The 19,851-nt window shown below is 40.6% G+C and overlaps 1 protein-coding gene across 1 annotated transcript in view; it reads left to right on the top strand.

The window, feature by feature from the left end:
• Window positions 1-8,427, top strand: part of LOC146009678 (uncharacterized) — a 72,957-nt gene extending 64,530 nt beyond the window's left edge. The window contains exons 61-75 of the mRNA XM_083150135.1: window positions 45-190; window positions 624-714; window positions 809-1,198; window positions 2,266-2,392; window positions 2,485-2,603; window positions 2,686-2,882; window positions 3,218-3,401; window positions 3,554-3,719; window positions 3,885-4,318; window positions 4,407-4,610; window positions 4,699-4,824; window positions 4,902-5,072; window positions 5,211-5,315; window positions 7,230-7,325; window positions 8,254-8,427. Coding sequence (XP_083006261.1) covers window positions 45-190; window positions 624-714; window positions 809-1,198; window positions 2,266-2,392; window positions 2,485-2,603; window positions 2,686-2,882; window positions 3,218-3,401; window positions 3,554-3,719; window positions 3,885-4,318; window positions 4,407-4,610; window positions 4,699-4,824; window positions 4,902-5,072; window positions 5,211-5,315; window positions 7,230-7,325; window positions 8,254-8,427 — 2,730 coding nt within the window. The remainder of the gene's footprint in view (window positions 1-44; window positions 191-623; window positions 715-808; window positions 1,199-2,265; window positions 2,393-2,484; window positions 2,604-2,685; window positions 2,883-3,217; window positions 3,402-3,553; window positions 3,720-3,884; window positions 4,319-4,406; window positions 4,611-4,698; window positions 4,825-4,901; window positions 5,073-5,210; window positions 5,316-7,229; window positions 7,326-8,253) is intronic.
• The last annotated feature ends 11,424 nt before the right edge of the window (window positions 8,428-19,851 follow it).

Genomic DNA, 19,851 nt, shown 5'->3' with positions numbered 1-19,851 from the left:
TAGTTTAGTAATCCAAATCACCCATCAAATAAATATCCTTACAGCTTGAGGGATCTTTGGAACAAGAAAAGAAACTTCGCATGGACATGGAGAGAGCCAAAAGAAAACTGGAGGGTGATTTGAAGTTGGCCCAGGAGTCTACAATGGATTTAGAAAATGATAGGCAGCAGTTGGATGAAAAAGTTAAAAAGTTAGTTATCTTTACTAACCATGTGTGGCCATTGAAGCACTATCAGGGCTGGGTTAAAGGAGGGGGGATGGGGTAAATTCCCAGGGCCTCTTGGAAGTCGATTCCAAGACTCAATGAAAATACAGTAACTGGCCACCCAGCGCAGCGCACTGAGTCGCCAGTATGACTTGCTGCACCAAACAGACACTAACGGACATATGGCAGCCACAATGATTGTAGCTACATATATCTGTAAGGATAAAATAGTTTAATATTTCCACATGTCCCTTTATGCCATCATACTGCTCATATGTCCTTAATATGGCATTATACTTTATTTAAAACTTCGCTACTTTATCGTCTTTTTGATAGGGTCCCCAAAAGTTCGATGCCCACTGACTTTAATGTGCCCTAAGTCTTTTTGCTTTCCAAAATTCTGTTTTTTTAAAAACAGGAAGGATTTTGAAATAAACCAGCTACAGAGTAAAATTGAAGATGAACAGGCATTAGCTGCTCAATTACAGAAGAAAATTAAGGAGCTCCAGGTACATTTCCAGTTTGCAAATGAACTACATTTCTAGTTTGATAAAGTACCCTTTTATATTTAACATTTTTTGTTTATAATTTTGAACATTAAAGGCCCGTATTGAGGAACTGGAGGAAGAAATTGAGGCAGAACGAGCAGCTCGTGCCAAGGCAGAGAAGCAACGTTCCGATCTCTCTAGGGAGCTTGAAGAGATCAGTGAGCGCCTGGAGGAAGCCGGTGGAGCAACTTCTGCTCAGATTGAGATGAACAAAAAGCGCGAGGCGGACTTCCAGAAAATGCGGCGTGACCTGGAAGAGGCAACCTTACAGCATGAAGCCACTGCTGCCGTTCTGCGGAAAAAGCATGCTGATAGTGTAGCTGAGTATGGAGAACAAATTGATAACCTTCAACGTGTCAAACAGAAACTGGAGAAAGAAAAGAGTGAACTTAAGATGGAGGTGGATGATCTTGCCAGTAACCTGGAATCTGTTTCTAAATCCAAAGTAAGTATATTTGAAATTTTATTGGTGATTTTGTTTGAATCACATTAAAATATAAATAATGCTACATGTAACATGTACTGTACTCCTACCAGGACTATGTTGTTTTGAAGTCATAGTCCTTGTGGTTCTTATTGCTACCTGTGCATTGTTTTAGATTTTCTGTTACCATAATGTCTAGTTCTGTGTACCCTATATTGGTCTAATGTGTGCCAAATGTACAGCACTGAAAACCACTTGTGACATCTTATAACGAAAATGTTAAAATAATAATATTATGGAGCAGATGCAGCATCTTTCCAATACAAGTTCTGTGCACGTCACGTTGCCTGCATGGCCGCAAATGCATGTTTTGGCAAAACAACCATTCGCAGACTAAGAGGCGACACTCACATCATTCGATGGTCACCGACCATCGAATGATGTGGAAGATACACGCATATCTAAGTAACTCTCAGGACCCTTAGATATGCGCACACCCTCGACAGGTCACCATCACAACGTTTTTATAGAAACGTCCATGAAATGCTGGCCGTGCCCATGGCCATATCCATTGGCCCACTGCTCCATGCCCCCCCCTGGCCCCCGCAGTCTTGGGTGCGTGCCCCCGGTGAACACTCTGTTTGCCATGGCCACACGCACCTGGCACATGCACATGCACATAAATGCTTAGAAACAAAACATCGGCCCTCAATGCGTGCATGCGGAGGACCAATTGAACCAGAATAACCCCCTTAGTCACACACTCAATATACTAGTGTCACATATCAAATTATTCAACACTGTCTCCTGGTAAGTCCTAATCATGTTGTGACTAAGGTGCATTTTTCTGGCAATAAAATATAGCAGACACTAGCATACTTGCAAAGGATTTGGTTTCTCACTTGTGCCAGCTATCTCACGCTGTACTGCATATTGAGGCTAGGTGTATGAGGACACATCTGTATCAGTACAATACATTGAAGATGACAATACACTGAGATTGCTCCCTGTTACTTTAGCAAACAAGTCATCAAATGAAGAAAGATTTTACCAGGACATAAGAAATAACCATTGTATTTATTTAATAGGCAAACCTGGAAAAGATTTGCAGGACTCTAGAGGACCAATATAGTGAGATAAAAACAAAAGAAGAAGAACATATGAGAGTAATAAATGACATAAATACACACAAAGCACGACTTCAAACAGAGAATGGTAATTATCTACAATGAACATATCTTGTTAGCTCATTTCATATTTGTAAACCCAAATTCCTCATTTGTGCTGCTTTTAATTTCCCCACAAAGGTGAATATTCTCGTCAGCTGGAGGAGAAAGAGTCATTAATTTCTCAGCTCTCCAGAGGAAAGCAAGCTTTCACCCAACAAATTGAAGAGCTGAAGAGGCATCTTGAAGAAGAGACAAAGGTAAAAATATGTTTTTAAGCAATTAACCTTTTTGTCTAACTTTGAAGACATTTTAAGAGCTTTCTGTGTGATATTTTTGAAGGCCAAGAATGCGCTGGCTCATGGCCTGCAATCCGCCCGACATGACTGTGATCTACTCAGGGAGCAATATGAAGAGGAGCAGGAAGCCAAAGCAGAACTTCAGAGGGCACTGTCCAAGGCTAATGGTGAAGTTGCACAGTGGAGAACAAAATATGAAACAGATGCCATTCAGCGCACAGAGGAACTGGAAGATGCTAAGTAGGTGTCGCATTAAACACATTGGTTACTGTATGATCAAAGAATGGAATAGTTGTGTTTCATATTATTGGGGTCCTAAAGAAAAAAATGAATAGCAGTTTAAATAATAATCATTTTGTAGCTTATGTATGAAGCATGCAGTTTTAAACAAAAGTATGTTTGATGAATTTCTATTAAGTGTTTACTTAGTATGGCAGCAATTGGGGCTGTAATTTAGTTTAATATAGCTAGTACTGTACTTAGGAAACTATATGATAAAACAATTACAATAAACATATATAACTATTAAGAATAAATTAAGTGCAACCTTCAACAATGGACTACTTGTATAACAGGAAGAAGCTTGCACAGCGTCTCCAAGAAGCTGAGGAGCAAATTGAGGCTGGTAATTCAAAGTGTGCCTCTCTGGAGAAGACCAAACAGAGACTTCAAAATGAAGTTGAGGATCTCATGGTTGATGTAGAACGTTCAAACTCAGCCTGTGCTGCACTTGATAAGAAGCAGAAGAACTTTGACAAGGTTTGTGTTAAACAAATCTTTGATATTGATAGTCTGCTTGAGCAGTGAAAATGACTCATAGGTCTTGAAATACAATATTTAATCCAAATATTGACCTGTGGCACAAAACTCATACTTGCACAGTGATTTATTATATTACTTTAACTGTTTAGGTTCTGGCTGAATGGAAACAGAAATATGAGGAAACCCAGGCTGAACTAGAATCTTCTCTGAAGGAGTCCAGGTCTTTGAGCACTGAGGTTTTCAAGATGAAGAACTCATATGAGGAAGCATTAGACCAACTGGAAACCCTGAAGAGAGAAAACAAAAATCTCCAATGTAAGTATACATTTCTTTAACACCATTTTGAAGATTATCTAGGTTTGAGATTGTGATAACATTATATTTACCCAACACTTGCAGTTTCTGACTGATATGTCTCAGAGTTTTCAAATAGGATGAAATCAATTTTTTAAAAGTATTTTTAACTTTCTATTCTTATAGCGGAGATTACCGACCTTACAGAACAGATATCAGAGTCAGGAAAAACCATTCACGAGTTGGAAAAAGGTAAGAAACTGGTTGAGCAGGAGAAGGCTGACCTGCAATCAGCCCTTGAAGAAGCAGAGGCATCTCTGGAACATGAAGAAGCTAAGATTCTCCGTGTACAACTTGAGCTTACACAAGTCAAATCTGATATTGAGAGAAAGTTGGCAGAAAAGGATGAAGAGATTGATCAAATTAAGAGGAATAGTCAGAGAGCCCTGGAATCAATGCAGAGTACTTTGGATGCTGAGATCAGAAGCAGGAATGATGCACTAAGACTGAAGAAGAAGATGGAGGGAGATCTTAATGAAATGGAGATCCAATTGAGCCATGCCAACCGCCAGGCTGCAGAGTCACAGAAACAACTCAGAAATGTACAGGGAATACTCAAGGTATGTAATGTGAAGATGCTTAAATGCTATTTATTTTATTTAAAAATATTGATGATTACAACATTATTTTGACATTTTCACTAACTAGGATGTCCAAGTGCATCTTGACGATGCTCTGCGAGGAATTGAAGATCTTAAGGAACAACTGGCTATGTCTGAGCGAAGAAACAATCTCATGACTGCAGAAATTGAAGAGATGAGGTCTGCACTTGAACAGACAGATCGTGCACGCAAGGTGGCTGAACAAGAGCTGCTTGATGTCACAGAGCGTGTTCAACTGCTCCATTCTCAGGTTGGGAATATGTGCTCTCATGAATTTTGTTCGCTATGTGCATTAATTGATAATTGTGGAACTCAGTATGCCATTATTTGCTCATCAGAATACCAGTCTTATCAACACTAAAAAGAAGCTTGAAACGGATGTCTCTCAATTGCAAACTGAAGTAGAAGAGGCCATCCAAGAGTCTAGGAATGCAGAGGATAAAGCTAAGAAGGCCATTACAGATGTAAGATTTTATATCAATGTAAACACCAACAAAATATTACATTTCTTTACTAAATAGTGTTTTTCCGATATCACAAGGCTGCCATGATGGCTGAAGAGCTGAAGAAGGAACAGGACACCAGCGCTCATCTTGAACGGATGAAAAAGAACCTTGAGCAGTCAGTGAAGGACCTGCAACTTCGCCTGGATGAGGCTGAGCAGTTGGCTTTAAAAGGTGGCAAAAAGCAACTTCAGAAACTGGAGGCTAGAGTGAGTCTGCAATGGCTAAGAAGAATTTTTACTGAAATCTATTTACCAATAGACAATTAAGAAATTTCTGGACAGGTGATAAATCTATATACTGTACACTATACACATTTGTCTCTTAAATTTATCTTAAAATTGCAGGTACGGGAACTTGAAAATGAGCTTGATGCAGAACAAAGGAGAGGTTCTGATGCCATTAAAGGCGTACGCAAGTATGAAAGAAGAGTTAAAGAGCTGACTTTCCAGGTGAGTGCAGATTTCATTTAACATATTTCATTATGACACAATTAGAAAAGTACTCTAATTGCACACAAATATACAGTATTTACGCTACATTGATATTCTTGATTTGTAAAGGATCCAAAAATGAAATACATCCAATGGATAATAAAACGAACTTGGTAAATGTATTTGGGCTATTGAGGAGTTTGTTTAAAACTAAATAGTAAATATAAATAATTAATTTGCAAATTATTGACATTTTTGTACTGGGAAACACTGCAAAATATGACTAATCCATAGAAATGAAGACACACACACACACATATGCTAGCCTCTCTGAAGCAGTCAAAAGTCTGATTGGATATTTATTTGCTCTTTTTATTTGGATGAAGGATTGTCATCCACGTTTTAGGTAAACTTCTTTTAACTCCGACACAGAGGAGGCTGACAGCAATACTAAGACCTGTTATACTAGAGGCCACAAGAATTGGCATATTTCAAACCAATCAATTGGTATTGGTGCATATTCTTAAACATAGGTTCAAAAAATACCATGTCCTTATATAAAAAATTCTGGGAAACATCTCTATAAAAAAGGAAGTGTTCCACAGACCTTGCAAATTCATGATCACAAGACTGTTGTATTCCCTTGATGAAGTCTTTATGAGATGAAACGCGTTGGTTTCTCTACAAGCGTTTCTATCTGACAATCCTGTGAAGATTAATAAACAACTATTGGAAAAACATCTCCTGCTTACTTCACTGGATGTGGATCTTGCAAGAGTGCATTTGGACTTTATTTTAGGCGCCATACCACTATTGGGTAAAAATATTGGGCTTTGTTTGTTCCCTATCCCTCAGGGAACCTAGTGGTGAGGCTGCCGAGCACATAATCGTGTCACATTGTAAACATATTTGTAAACATATTTGTGAAATAGGCTTCAGCGCGAGTTGGAATATTGTGGATACACACACATATATATATATATATATATATATATATATATATATATAGTTCCGTGGGTTGACCGCACTCTCACTTGTGGAATAAAGTATTGGTGGGGTGCGCATAGAGGGTACAGGAAGGATCCGTGCCGTCAAATGTAGTAAAGTTCTCCCATCCGGGAATGTGCACTCGCCACACTATCAAAGAGACATGCTCTGATAAAATTCAAAGTGGGTCTTTAATTCATAGGAGAATATCAACAGCTTGTGTCAAAATCTGTGAGCCCCACAGGGGCTCACAGATTTTGACACAAGCTGTTGATATTCTCCTATGAATTAAAGACCCACTTTGAATTTTATCAGAGCATGTCTCTTTGATAGTGTGGGGGGTGCACATTCCCGGATGGGAGAACTTTACTATATATATATATATATATATATATATATATATATATATATATATATATATATATATATATAGAGAGAGAGAGAGAGAGAGAGAGAGAGAGAGAGAGAGAGAGAGAGAGAGAGAGAGCTGTAGCAAGCAAGCAGCGGCACTCAACAGGATTTGCAAAAAAGTCAAAAGTGGTTATTTATTGCTCCACTGTTTCGGGGCTCCAAACTGCCCCTTTGTCAAGGTGTATAAACTGGTTTGTACACCTTGACAAAGGGGCAGTTTGGAGCCCCGAAACGTTGGAGCAATAAATAACCACTTTTGACTTTTTTGCAAATCCTGTTGAGTGCCGCTGCTTGCTTGCTACAGCTCTCTACATCTAACCACCGGAGGGCACCCAGGTTGCTGCTGGACGAGAGGTCGAGTGCCGGACTGACAGTGACTCTATATATATATATATATATATATATATATATATATATATATATATATATGTATACTGTATATAAAAGTTTCGGTTAGAAATTTTGTCTAATTAGATTTAAGAAAGGGACAGATAAACAATCTTTCTTTCCCACTGTTTCTTTATAACATTACAGTCAGAAGAAGACAGGAAGAATGTTATCAGGCTTCAGGACTTAGTTGACAAACTGCAGCTAAAAGTCAAAGCATACAAGAGACAAACAGAAGAAATTGTAAGTAGAACTTATTACATTAATAGTCATAACATTTTAGAGGTTTTTTTTTGTATTTTCAGCTGCACAATAAACACAAACCACAAAAGAGTTTTTGGTACTTGTTTCCTAGCACGGCCACAATCTTGGGCATCGTGTACCTTTAAGTTAAGGTACACGATGCGTCGGTCGCGACCATTAACGTTGGCCCCGACGCCACCGACGCGATGCCCGCTATTTCCCCATAGGCTTCAATGTTAAAATAATTTTTAACATTTAAATCGGGAGCATCGCGTCGGTCTTGTGCCATTATAATGGCACAAGATGAGATGGACTTGATTAAGTCCATCTGACATAGTAAAAAATGTGAAATGGGCCAATATGACCCATTTCACATTATATATGGCCCCGTCGTCACCCCACAATTGATGTGAACCCGAAGCGTGGCGAGCGCAGCGAGCCCGCGAGGGGCGGCGGTGCGCGTCCTCCGACCTTTTCATTCCCCTGCTATCCACGTCGGCGTGGAGTTGAGAATATAAAGTGTGGCGAGCCCGAAGCGTGGCGAGCGCACGTGTATACCTGTGAAGTTATACGCGTCCCCTCACGGGGCTCGCTACGCTCGCCACGCTTCGGGCTCGGTGGCTCGCTGCGCTCGCCACACTTTATATTCTCAACTCCACGCCGACGTGGATAGCAGGGTTGGCGTCAATCATGGGGTGGGGTTTACGGTGTAAAATTTGGGGGTCTAGGGAATATTTTACATTGAATCCAATGTAAAATCGGGTCCCAGGGACCCTATTCACATTTGATTCAATTAAAAAATCGGGTCGGTCGCGTCGGTCGCGTCGGTCGCTATTTTTCCGACACGACCACCCCGATGGAAATCGGGGTGGCCGTGCTAGGAAACAAGTACCGAGTTTTTTATTATATTGTATATTTATATTTTTAGGAGGAACAAGCAAACGGGCATCTGTCCAGATTTAGGAAGACTCAACATGAGCTGGAGGAGGCTGAGGAACGTGCTGACATTGCAGAATCCCAGGTCAACAAGCTAAGAGCCAAGAGCCGTGATATTGGCAAGGTGAGGTCTAAATTTTCAAAGAAGTCTTCAATACTAAGATAAAGCTTCAAATCTATAAACATGGGGACATACAATACATTTAAATTACAGAACAATAATCTGAATATTTTTATTCTCCATTTGAAATTAAATCAACAGAAGAAGTACACTGAGATTTATTGAAAGTAGTAAGTTAGTTTAAAATATTATGGGTTCATTAATAATAATAATATGATATAAAGTCATAGTGAAATTTATTTTCTAATCTCAAATGAGCTAAAAAATCTAATGAGATGCACAACTTTTACTGGTATAAATACATCTACAGTAACGTATTCAGGGGAAATGATTAAAAAATATAAAAAAACTACTTTGTCCTCTCATTGCATATTTGAATAGTCCAATTTTCAGGTAGTTATTATTATTGAAGAAAGAAAAATATAAAAAGAGAGAGAGCGCACTGTGTTGATCAAGTTTATATTTTTACTGGAATAATGAAAATTCATTTAATACATTATAAAAAAACAGACAAACAATAAATTACTAAAAATATGTGCAATAAGCACTAGACATTCATTTAAAATCCGACCATGAACCTTATATGATTTATATGAATTTTCATTATTCCAGTAAAAATATAAACTTGATCAACACAGTGCGCTCTCTCTCTTTTTATATTTTTCTTTCTTGGTTAAAAAGACTTTGTCTTTTTTTGGGAGCAGCATTTTTTTGAGCTGTTTACCGTATAGATAAAATACATATATATTACATATATTAATTTTTGCGCCTGATTTACCCGTTGGGTAATTTTTTCTTAGTTATTATTATTAATGACTCTAGCTTTAACACTAGTAAAGGTTTTATATTCTACATTCAACATTTCTAAAAATAAATAAAAATAAAGGCAGTATAAAAAGAATAATGAGCAATAATTAGACATTTCCCCCTGCAGTAGATTGATTTAAGCATACTTGCAAACACAGAATACATTGTAGCCTTTTTTTAATTTTCTGTTTATTAAGTTTTAACAATGCAGGGCAAAACAAAGAAATGACAACAAGTCTTCTCATTCAAACAGTCGAAAATGTGAATACTAAAATAGAATAAAATGTAAAATAAATAATATAGGGTGAGATATCCACCTAGCAGATATTTGGTCAGGCTGTGGAGTGATGGCAGTGTAGGTGTAGGGTCAGGTTGTGGAGTGATGGTAGGGAGAATAGGGTGAGGCTGGGAAGTGATGGAGGGGAATAGGGTCAAGCTGTGGACTGATGGTGGTGGGAGTGCAGGGTCAGGTTGTAGAGTGATGGTGGGGAAATAGGGTGAGGGTGTGAAGTGATGGAGGGGGATAGTGTCAGGCTGCGGACTGATGGTTGTGTGGGAAATGGGTCAGGTTGTGGAGTGGTGGTGGTGGTGGGGGGGGGGGAATAGGCTCAGGCTGTTGAGTGATTGTGGTGTGGCTATAGGGTCAGTCTGTGGAGGGATGGTAGTGGGGGGGATAGGGTCAGGCTGCGGACTGATGGTGGTGGGGGTGTAGGGTCAGGCTATAAAGTTTTGGTGGTGGGGTGAATAGGGTCAAGCTGCAGGGTGATGGTGGTGGGGGAATTAGATCAGGCTGCGGAGTGATGGTGGCGGAGGGAAGAGGGTCAGGCTGCGGAGTGATGATGGTGGTGGGGGTATATAGTCAGGCTTGGAGTGATGGTGGAGGGGGAAAAGGGTCAGACTACAGAGTGATTTTTTAGGGGTGGTGGTGGGGGAAAGGGTCAGGCTGCAGAATGATGTTGATGGGGGGAAAGGGTCAGGCTGCAGCAATAACCTCCAAGACATGAGGTGTTTTACACGGTGTGCTCTATCTAGATCAGGGGTGGCCAAGCTTGTCCTCAAGATCTACCAACAGTTTGTGTGTTTCAAGCAACCTGTTGATCTATAGTAGGAATGCAGCATGTTTGAAAATGTGACAGCTAGCAATGACTACAGCTGTGCACCAGCTAAGAGATTTGGAAAAATGTGGACTGTTGGTAGATCTCGAGGACCTGTTTGGCCACCCCTGATCTATAAGATGTGAAAATATGCACTTTGATAGTTCCACAAGGAATCTAATAACTAGTTTGAGAATTTGAAATTTTTACAGAATTTTGACCTACCCATAGCCAACTAAAAAATAATTATATTAATAGAACAAGTGCAGTCATACAGGGACATCTCAACTGTATGTGCCTATTTTTCCCAGTGACTTGTGCAGGGCAGACAGAGCAGTAAGTATAATTATATGGATGCTGTGTGTGCAGTGTATGGGCCTCTCTGGACCTGGCTGCCTGTGTAAACCCTTCACCCAATATAGAAATGCCTGTGTGATCAAAGCATTGCTGTTCTTACAGGGGGCCTTATTCTGGTTCACTCTTAGAGGCAAATTCCTCTAATTCCTCCTCCCCCCTGAAGCCGGATGTCCTCCCGGCTGTCACACCAGGGGGAGGAGGAGGTTAAAAGAGGACGGGAGGGGGGGGCGGCGCGCGGACGGCGTATGACGAAAGAAGCCCATAGGCTTCTATAGGGTATCGCCACCCTCTGGGCAGCGAAAACGGGGCGAACCGGTGATGATACATAGGAAAATGCGGTAAAACAGGGGTTTTACCGCATTTTCCCTTTAGTACATCCCGCCCTAAGGCCCAGAGCTAGAAACAACCTGTTCCAAGCAGAGTACTGAAATATACAGAATTCTAGTAGAAACCAGTGTGTCACAATATAAACATTAACAAACTACAAAAGAAACAACTAAATACTGTATATGTGTGAAATGTTCTACTGTATATGAAATTTAAAAATGAATACTTTTTTATTGCAGAAAGCGGAAGAGTAAGAACAACAAGCGACAAATTTGCAGAAGAAGTTCATATAATATGGACTCTTATGTAATTAACTATTGTTATGTATTTATCATGTTTAGCTCTAGATGCAAATAAAAAACGTCATACAACTAAGAATTTGATTATGTGATTTAATATGTTTAGATACAAATCTGTAGTACTGCATCAATATTATATAGTAGGCTAATATCCTATATAATAAAATGTTAACACATTATGGGGGAATCCAAGTGTTTTGTGCACCAGCAGTACCCAACCCTGACATTACTGTTCCGCTGTTCCGGGCTTGTAACTAGTTGTCTATAATGAAGAAGGGAGCAATTCTTGTCAGTGCCCTCTTGCAATTGTCATGTATAATATGACTACCGGCAATTTTCAGGCAATCACTTTAAAAATGTAATAAGAGAATGTGTGCTGGATATTTCAGGAATGTTTATACTAATTTGCAAAATTCCAAATGACATTATATAACAGAAAAGTAGTTTTCCCTCTGTAGTTACAATATTACAATATTTACTTTCTGGAAGCATCCATTAACCCCTTGAGTGGTATGCCCGGAAAATTTCCGGGCATACCACTAATATAGAAAAGGTGTGCGCCAGTGGTGTCCAGGTGTGCACCACTGGTGCAGCACCTCTGGAGCACACACACCCTCCCCCCAGTCCCCCCCCCCCGTCACCTTTGCTCTGGCGATCGGTCCGCCGGAGCTCCCCTGCTATGACCCGCCCGCCAGCCGCCGTCACTCATTTTACAGTGACGTCGGCGGCAGGCTCGGGTATGGTCGGCGCGGCTCGGGGGGACTCGGGAGCGCTCAGGCACCCGAGTCCTCCTGAGCCGCGAACATCCCCTAGCCTGCCGCCGACGTCACTGCTGAATGTGACAGGCGGCATAGGCTGGGGTGAGAGCAGCAGCAGGGAAGCTCCGGCATAGTAACGCCGGAGCGGAGGCGAGGGGGGGGGGGGGCAGACGGACGGCTTCCAGCTTTCTGTGGTGGGTTTTGCTGGGGCAGGACAATCCTGCCCTGGTAGGTTTGCATACCTCCCAACTGTCACGATTACAGCGGGACAGTCCCGATTTTCGGGTCCTGTCCCGCTGTCCCACCCGCGGCAGGCATTGTCCCTCTGCGGGGGGTGGCAGTTGGGAGACCCCCCAATCTAATAGAATAGACGCTGTGTGCATGCGCACAGCGTCTATTGTCCCTCTGCGGGGGGTGGCAGTTGGGAGACCCCCCAATCTAATAGAATAGACACTGTGTGCATGCGCACAGCGTCTATTGTCTTATGAAAATGAGGTTGCGGCTAATTAGCATAAGCCGCACCCTAATTTGCATACGCCGCACCCCCTTTCCGGACGCTCGAGTGTCCCTATTTCATCAGCACAGAAGTTGGGAGGTATGGGTTTGTCCTGCCCCAGCAAAACCCACCACTCAAGGGGTTAATAGGGCAAACCCTTTTTTCGACCAGTCAATATATACATGAAATATTGTAACTGAAGTGTTAATATTAGAGATGCGTGCAATTGCATTGTGATTTCACACAAATTGAGTTTTGAAGGTGAAAAATGTTCCAATAATAAGACTTTTAGTTAACGCTTTTGCTTTGCCAGTCCAAGGAATACTATTTAACACTGTATTTGTATATGCAGATTTAGGTTAATTATAGTCTACTGTATGAACAGAGCTGGACAATGGCAATCAAATGAATCAAAGCTATAAAGTTCAGCTGAAGGTGAAATGGCATACATAGCATTCCATGAAATTGACAGCACTTAAGCCCAAAGGGAAGCATTTAACAGAACATGAGGCCCATTAATCCACAAGTGATAAAACTCAATATGAATAATAAACGGCATTTTGTATGATAAATTGTGCTCCAGCAACTCATCTTCTAACTATCAATTTTCAAAAATATGACAATTCAGAGATGATTGGATGTAGCACCATTTAACATTTGTACTGTTTTATCATGTGTTAATTAATGAGCCCCCAGGTTTGCAACCTTTGATTGTCTCTTGTTTATATTAAATTATACTAGTATAGGTTGATCATCTTTTTCAATCTGTTGCCCTGTCCGAGGTGAACAGAGTAGACACATTTTTACTGACTTGGCAGTACTTCTTTGCAGAAATGGACTATGAGCCTGATTCTGGTTCACTTGCAAAAGCAAATTCTCTCTCTAATGGACAAAAACCATGTGCACTGCAGGTGGGCAGATGTAACATGTGCAGAGAGTTAGATTTGGGTGGGGTTTGTACTTCAAACTGATATCTATATTCAGGGCCGTAACTAGGGGGGGCTGGGGGGGTCACGCGCACCGGGCACTGGAGGGGGGGGGGCGCTGTCAGGTCCGGGGACAGCCAGCGGAGGTCCGGTGACAGGCAGCGGGGTTCCTGGTAGCCGCTGTAGCAGCAGCTTGACTCCGTCCGTCTCTCCTACTAGCGCGGCGGCGGGAAGCGCTGGTGATGACTTTGAAAAGACTTGCCGATCGCTGATTGGCTAAATTCAGCCAATCAGCGTCCGGCAAGTCTTTTCAAAGTCATCACCAGCGCTTCCCACCGCCGTGCTAGTAGGAGAGACGGACGGAGTCAAGCTGCCGCTACAGCGGCTACACCAGTCCCCGGAACCCCGCTGCCTGTCCCCGTACCCCCGCTGGCTGCAATAACAATAAAGCAGCAATTATTTACTCTGCGCAGAAACAAAATTACACCCAAATTACACCCAAATCTAACTCTCTCTGCACATATTACATCTGCCCCACCTGCAGTGCACATGTTTTTGTCCATTTGAGAGAGAAATTGCTTTTGCAAGTGAACCAGAATCAGGCCCTATGTTGATGTGTGGATTTATACACTAGTGCAGTTATAATACTTGTAGTTTTAGCTCTGTGATCTGTATAGTATCCCATCAGGAAGCTGTCCTAACGAAATAGGCTCAGACACATGAAGAATAATTTGTAATTAGCAGCCCTCAGAGCTGCGGTGACACATGGGTTAGATACTGTAGATACTGAACCTAAAATCCATGTGTTAACGCTCCAAAACAGGACATTTTTCTCCTCCAAAAAAAAAAAACAGGCTTTAACTGGATAGTCAGATTATGGCCATACTGTAGGTCACAAATCGATCATATATATGAATTTAATGTCTAAGAATAGCATAGTGTCTGACTGGATTCAATGTCAGGAAGGTCTACACAGACACACATCTTCCCCACAGTTACAAATTCATGTGTAATATTTAGAGGTAGTTAGTAAGCCTCCCATATAAGGTAGGTCATTTTTAAAACATTAGACCAGCGGTTCTCAAACTGTGGGTCCTGACCCCAAAGTGGGTCCCGACCTTCTTAGCATGGGGTCGCGACTCCATGTTGCTGACCATCAGGCTGATGACTTTTCTAATCTCAGTCAGTGATTCAAGGAGTCTGAAAAAGCTGTTGAACTGCCTGTCACATCATGTTGTTCCTCCACAATGCTGCCATGCATGTGCTGTCTGCTGACTACACATGCGATGTGATGACCTTCTGCAGGGGTCCTGTAATTGCTGGGGTCCTGTTATTATTTTTATTGTCTTATGGGGTCCCAGAGCAAAATAGTTTGAGGACCCCTGCATTAGACTAATTAAAGTTTGAAAAATAATTGTAAACGATTGCAGTTTAAGTTTTATGTGTTGTTATTATTATTATTATTTTATTTATAAGGCGCCACAAGTGTTTTGCAGCGCTGTACAAAGGAACAGTACAGGGAGACAAAACTTGGCATAACATTGAATAAATAACAAAAATAGAGTACAAGTAAAGAGCGCCACAGTTCAATACACATTACAGCTTGAATATAAGTAGTGAGGACTCAATCAACATACAACTAGAGGCTTGAGGCCAATGATGGAGAGGAGTATGGGGACGAAGATGGTCACTGAGTGTTTGAGTGTAGGAGAGCTGTGAGTGAAATGTGAAGAGAAGAGGGCTTTAACAACAGGAGGGAAGAGGGCCCTGCTCGGAGGCGCTTACAATCTGTGTTAAATATGTGTGTGTATTTTGTATCAAATAGTGCCAATAATCTACGGTACCTGGACATTTTTTGGATTGTGGGTGGAAATTAGATAGATGGTTAAATACAGTATGGATAGATAGATAGATAGATAGATAGATAGATAGATAGATAGATAGATAATAGAATACCAGAGGTATAGATCTTAAAATATATATTAAAAAGAGAAATACTGTATTAGCTAAATAAAGTCATATCCAAATACTGTAAGTGCACAATTTTTGCTGTTTAAAGTACTTCAGATATTGGGACCAATTTTTAAGTAACACAGGTACTGTATTCCTATTGCTGGACTATAACCAAAGAAAATAATCAGTTATGAACATTTTTGCTGGCAAACACCCAGTGACATTTTCTTTAAAGAAATTGTGCAACGGTGTGTATCTCTAAAAAATATCGTTTAATAACATTTTGGGTAACAGTATAGCTCTCTATAACTGCCCAAAATAAAAATATTTAATGCATTTTAACTGCTTTAAATGATTTGCTCATTTTAATAAATAAATAAATATATATATATATATATATATATATATATATATATATATATATATATATATATAACAACGGGAAGCGGCGGCACTCGGATGTAATAAATGACACCAACGCAGTAAATAAATCGGATGTAATAAATGACACAAACTACTATATTATATATAGTAGTTTGAGGGGTCTGGCGCTGCTCACAGCGTCTGCTGGAATGAAAACGTAGCTTGTCCGTGTGCTCATCTCAAGGGAGAGTGTCCCTGGATGCATATATTGTAGAAAGAAGACGCCACTCCGGGTCTTATATTAAAGTATGATTTATTGTTAGTTACTGTTTAAATCATAACTTTAATACAAGACCCAGAGTGACGTCTTCTTTCTACAATATAGAATATATATATATATATATATATATATATATATATATATATATATATATTATGAATAAAGGCTATATATATGAATAAATCAAAAATTAATAAATCATCAGAATACAGACAGAAAAAAAAATCTAAATTTCCTACAACTGACACAAAGGATACACATTTTATGACAAAAGACACAGTATCACAAAGGTACAATTAATGAAAAAGTTCCTCCATACATTGTGAACAATGATATACGAAAAACAAGCAGGTACTGTTCAAATGGTACTGTACAGCAAAACTTAGGCGTACTGCTCGCACAACCGATAACACCAGTGGCGCCGGAACGGGGGGGGGCGAGGGGGCAGCTTGCCTCCCCCAAAATTACTGAGGTGCTAAAGCAGCTGTGCGGGCGGCTGATTAATCAGTAATATAGGCGGGCGGGCGGTGGGCTGATTAAGCTTGATCCAGCCTCCCGCCCGTCCGCCTATATTACTGATTAATCGCAGCCGCCCGCCCGCACAGCTGCTTTAGCGCCTCAGCAAGAATCCGATTCCTATTCGCAGCCGTCCGCCCACATGGATGACTGCTGCGGGGAGATGTTGAGAACCAGCGCCCGCCAATCACAGTGGCTGTGGATGTGATGTGTCCACAGTGATTGGCGGGCGTGATGCGGGCCGTAGGGAGGGAGACTGGTCGCGTGGATCAGTGCATGGGCGGGAGCCGCGGGAGCATCCTACAACAGCCGCAGCAGCAGCCATCACGCTGTGCTGCCACAACTAAAACTTAAAGGTAGATGCTGCTCCTCTCACCCTCCCTTCCCCAGTGACTGACAGATCCAGGGGTTGTCATTTACCCCTGGATTCACACCCAAACAGGTTTATGTAATTATGTCTGATTATCATAATCAGACATAATCACATAAATCTGTTTGGGGGTGACACTGCCACTTTTTACGAGTAAATGACAACCCCTGGATTAATGTCAGTCCTGGTGTCTCTGGCCACATGTATATGCCGCTGCCCGGTGTATAATGCCCACGTGTATATGCCGCTGCCCTGTGTATAATGCCCATGCGTAAATGCCGCTGCCTTGTGTATAATGCCCACGCATATATGCAGCTGCCCTGTGTATAATGCCCATGCATATATGCCGCTGCCCTGTGTATAATGCCCACGTGTATATGCCGCTGCCAGTGTGTATAGTGCCGGGGGTAACATATAGCAATTTAGGGGGCGCCAAAATGAGATTATATCTTGCCCCCCCCCCCAACCTAAAAACGTTCCAGCGCCCCTGGATAACACACAAATACAGGTTTTCCAGAACATCAGGTGAATGTGTGGATGTGGTGCCTTAGAAGTTCAACATCTGCTGTTTGCATTAAGTTTAACAAGGATGTCTCTCTCAGAGTCACCCTTCATTTTGTGATAGACTCAGGGAGCCTCTAAGCAGCTGTCTAATGGTAGAGCCAGCCCTGATCAGAACAGGACTGTTGGTGGTGCTGTGTGCCTAGATATCTACCAAAGTTTATTGAGAAAGATGAGATGTCTACAAGGGAGCAGAATTTAGAAAAGGCTGAGTTCAGCCTCTAGCAAATTGATGGTGTTCTTTGCCAAGTACATGTTGTTACACTTAGTTTTGCAGAGTTATGCACATACAAAGTGAACTCTTTCTCTTTCACGTAAAATAAATGAAAAATACATTTAAGAGGACAAATTATTTGTGGCATTTTCCAGTGTTTTGGGGCCCACTGGCCCCTTTGTCAAGGAGGATGCAATTGCAGTTTTCCAGAGGGCATTGAGCATTTTAATACATATACGTTAGTAGTGCCAATCCGTGCGCTTCTCCTATCATTTCCTACTGTATGTGTCTTTTCTATTGGCTTGGATAAGCGAACATTGTAGTAAGATCTTCACTACGCTATAAAACCACTGGACAATCGCATTAATCCTTGTGGGACTTTGCGCATTTTGACTATTTGTATACACACACACACACACACACACACACACACATATTATACAGAACTCCTCTTCTTATGAATGAACATACAAAAATGCTTGTGCCCTCCCTGCTATGATATAAAACAGGGTCACAGACAATATACAGCCAAATTATATAAATCATTGCACCAAAACGAACAAATGCTGCTGTGATATTCAGTAAAGTGTTGGTAACACATTGGCATCTGACATCACCGACTTGCTGAATATGCATGAGCTGCCTGAAGTCACTGCCATAAAGGGCACCACATTATAACAATTGCTTCATCAATTTGTGAGGGAGAGTGGCACAGACAATGTATACAGATATAGGAAGGATTAGGTGTCAGACCACTAGCAGTAAAATTATGTTTGCACCAGACCCGGTGGATGCCTAATCCTTCCTATATCTGTATATATATATATATATATATATATATATATATATATATATATATATATATATATATATATATATATTTTATATATACACTTAACATCTGCACTCACCTTTCCTAGTTTTGGGGTGCCCTATGGCTTGTGACCACATTGTTTAAACAGACATTGTAGGGGCTCTGCACACACTAAATTAACTGATAATAAATAGTGGAGATTTGGTTCATGAATTGATCAATGCATTTAAGCCTGCAGCCCCCTTCACGGGACCCCACTTTTCTGCAGAAAAGTGGGGTCCCGTGAAGGGGGCTGCAGGCTTAAATGCATTGATCAATTCATGAACCAAATCTCCACTATTTATTATCAGTTAATTTAGTGTGTGCAGAGGAGCCCCTACAATGTATATATATATATATATATATATATATATATATATATATATTAGTATGAAATAAGTGTCACTCCAGGGGACTTTTATCAAGCAATTTTATGTTGCAGAATGTAGCAAAAAAAGAAGGTTACATGTTCAAGCAAGTCGACGTTTCGATACAATTATGTATCGTTTTCAAGACGGCATGTAACGTAGTAATCAACAGGGTACAGAATACAATATTGTATTCTGTACCCTGTTGATTACTACGTTACATGCCGTCTTGAAAACGATACATAATTGTATCGAAACGTCGACTTGCTTGAACATGTAACCTTCTTTTTTTGCTACATTCTGCAACATAAAATTGCTTGATAAAAGTCCCCTGGAGTGACACTTATTTCATACTACTACCAACATTTGTAGTTGGCACCCGGGGCAGTTGCAGCTTGGATACCTGAGTGCCGGTTCTTTTTGTTCTTTGTATATATATATATATATATATATATATATATATATATATATATATATATATATACTACCCAATAGTGATTTGGCGCCTATAACAATTTTAAAGGGATTGTCCGTAATCTCCAACTCAATTAGGAAGAGGCTTTGTTCATCCACGAGATGTATTTTTATTAAAAATATTTTGTTTTTTTTCAGATGTCAACAGTACATAGAAACCCCAACGCGTTTTGTCAAAAATGACTTCATCAGGGGTATAATAACAGGTCTTCCTTATAATGATGACCTTATTGTTATTTTTGTGAAGAATCCAACAGATAAGGAAATGTTCCCTTTAAATAAGGTATTATAATGTAACAAGAAAAATTCCTTTTCTTTGGAGCAAGTCTATTTTTTCAGTTGGAATAAGACTCCATATTCTTTTTTTTTTTAATTACGCAAAGATTTGGATATCCTTCCACAAACTACACAATTGTATAAAATCACCAATCAATTGTGTGGCAATGCAAATCC

This window comes from Crinia signifera, chromosome 6 (genome assembly GCF_055691185.1).
Source record: "Crinia signifera chromosome 6, ASM5569118v1, whole genome shotgun sequence".
Lineage (NCBI taxonomy): Eukaryota > Metazoa > Chordata > Amphibia > Anura > Myobatrachidae > Crinia > Crinia signifera.
Note: the sequence above shows the minus strand (reverse complement) of the source record. Positions and strands in the feature narration are given on the sequence as shown.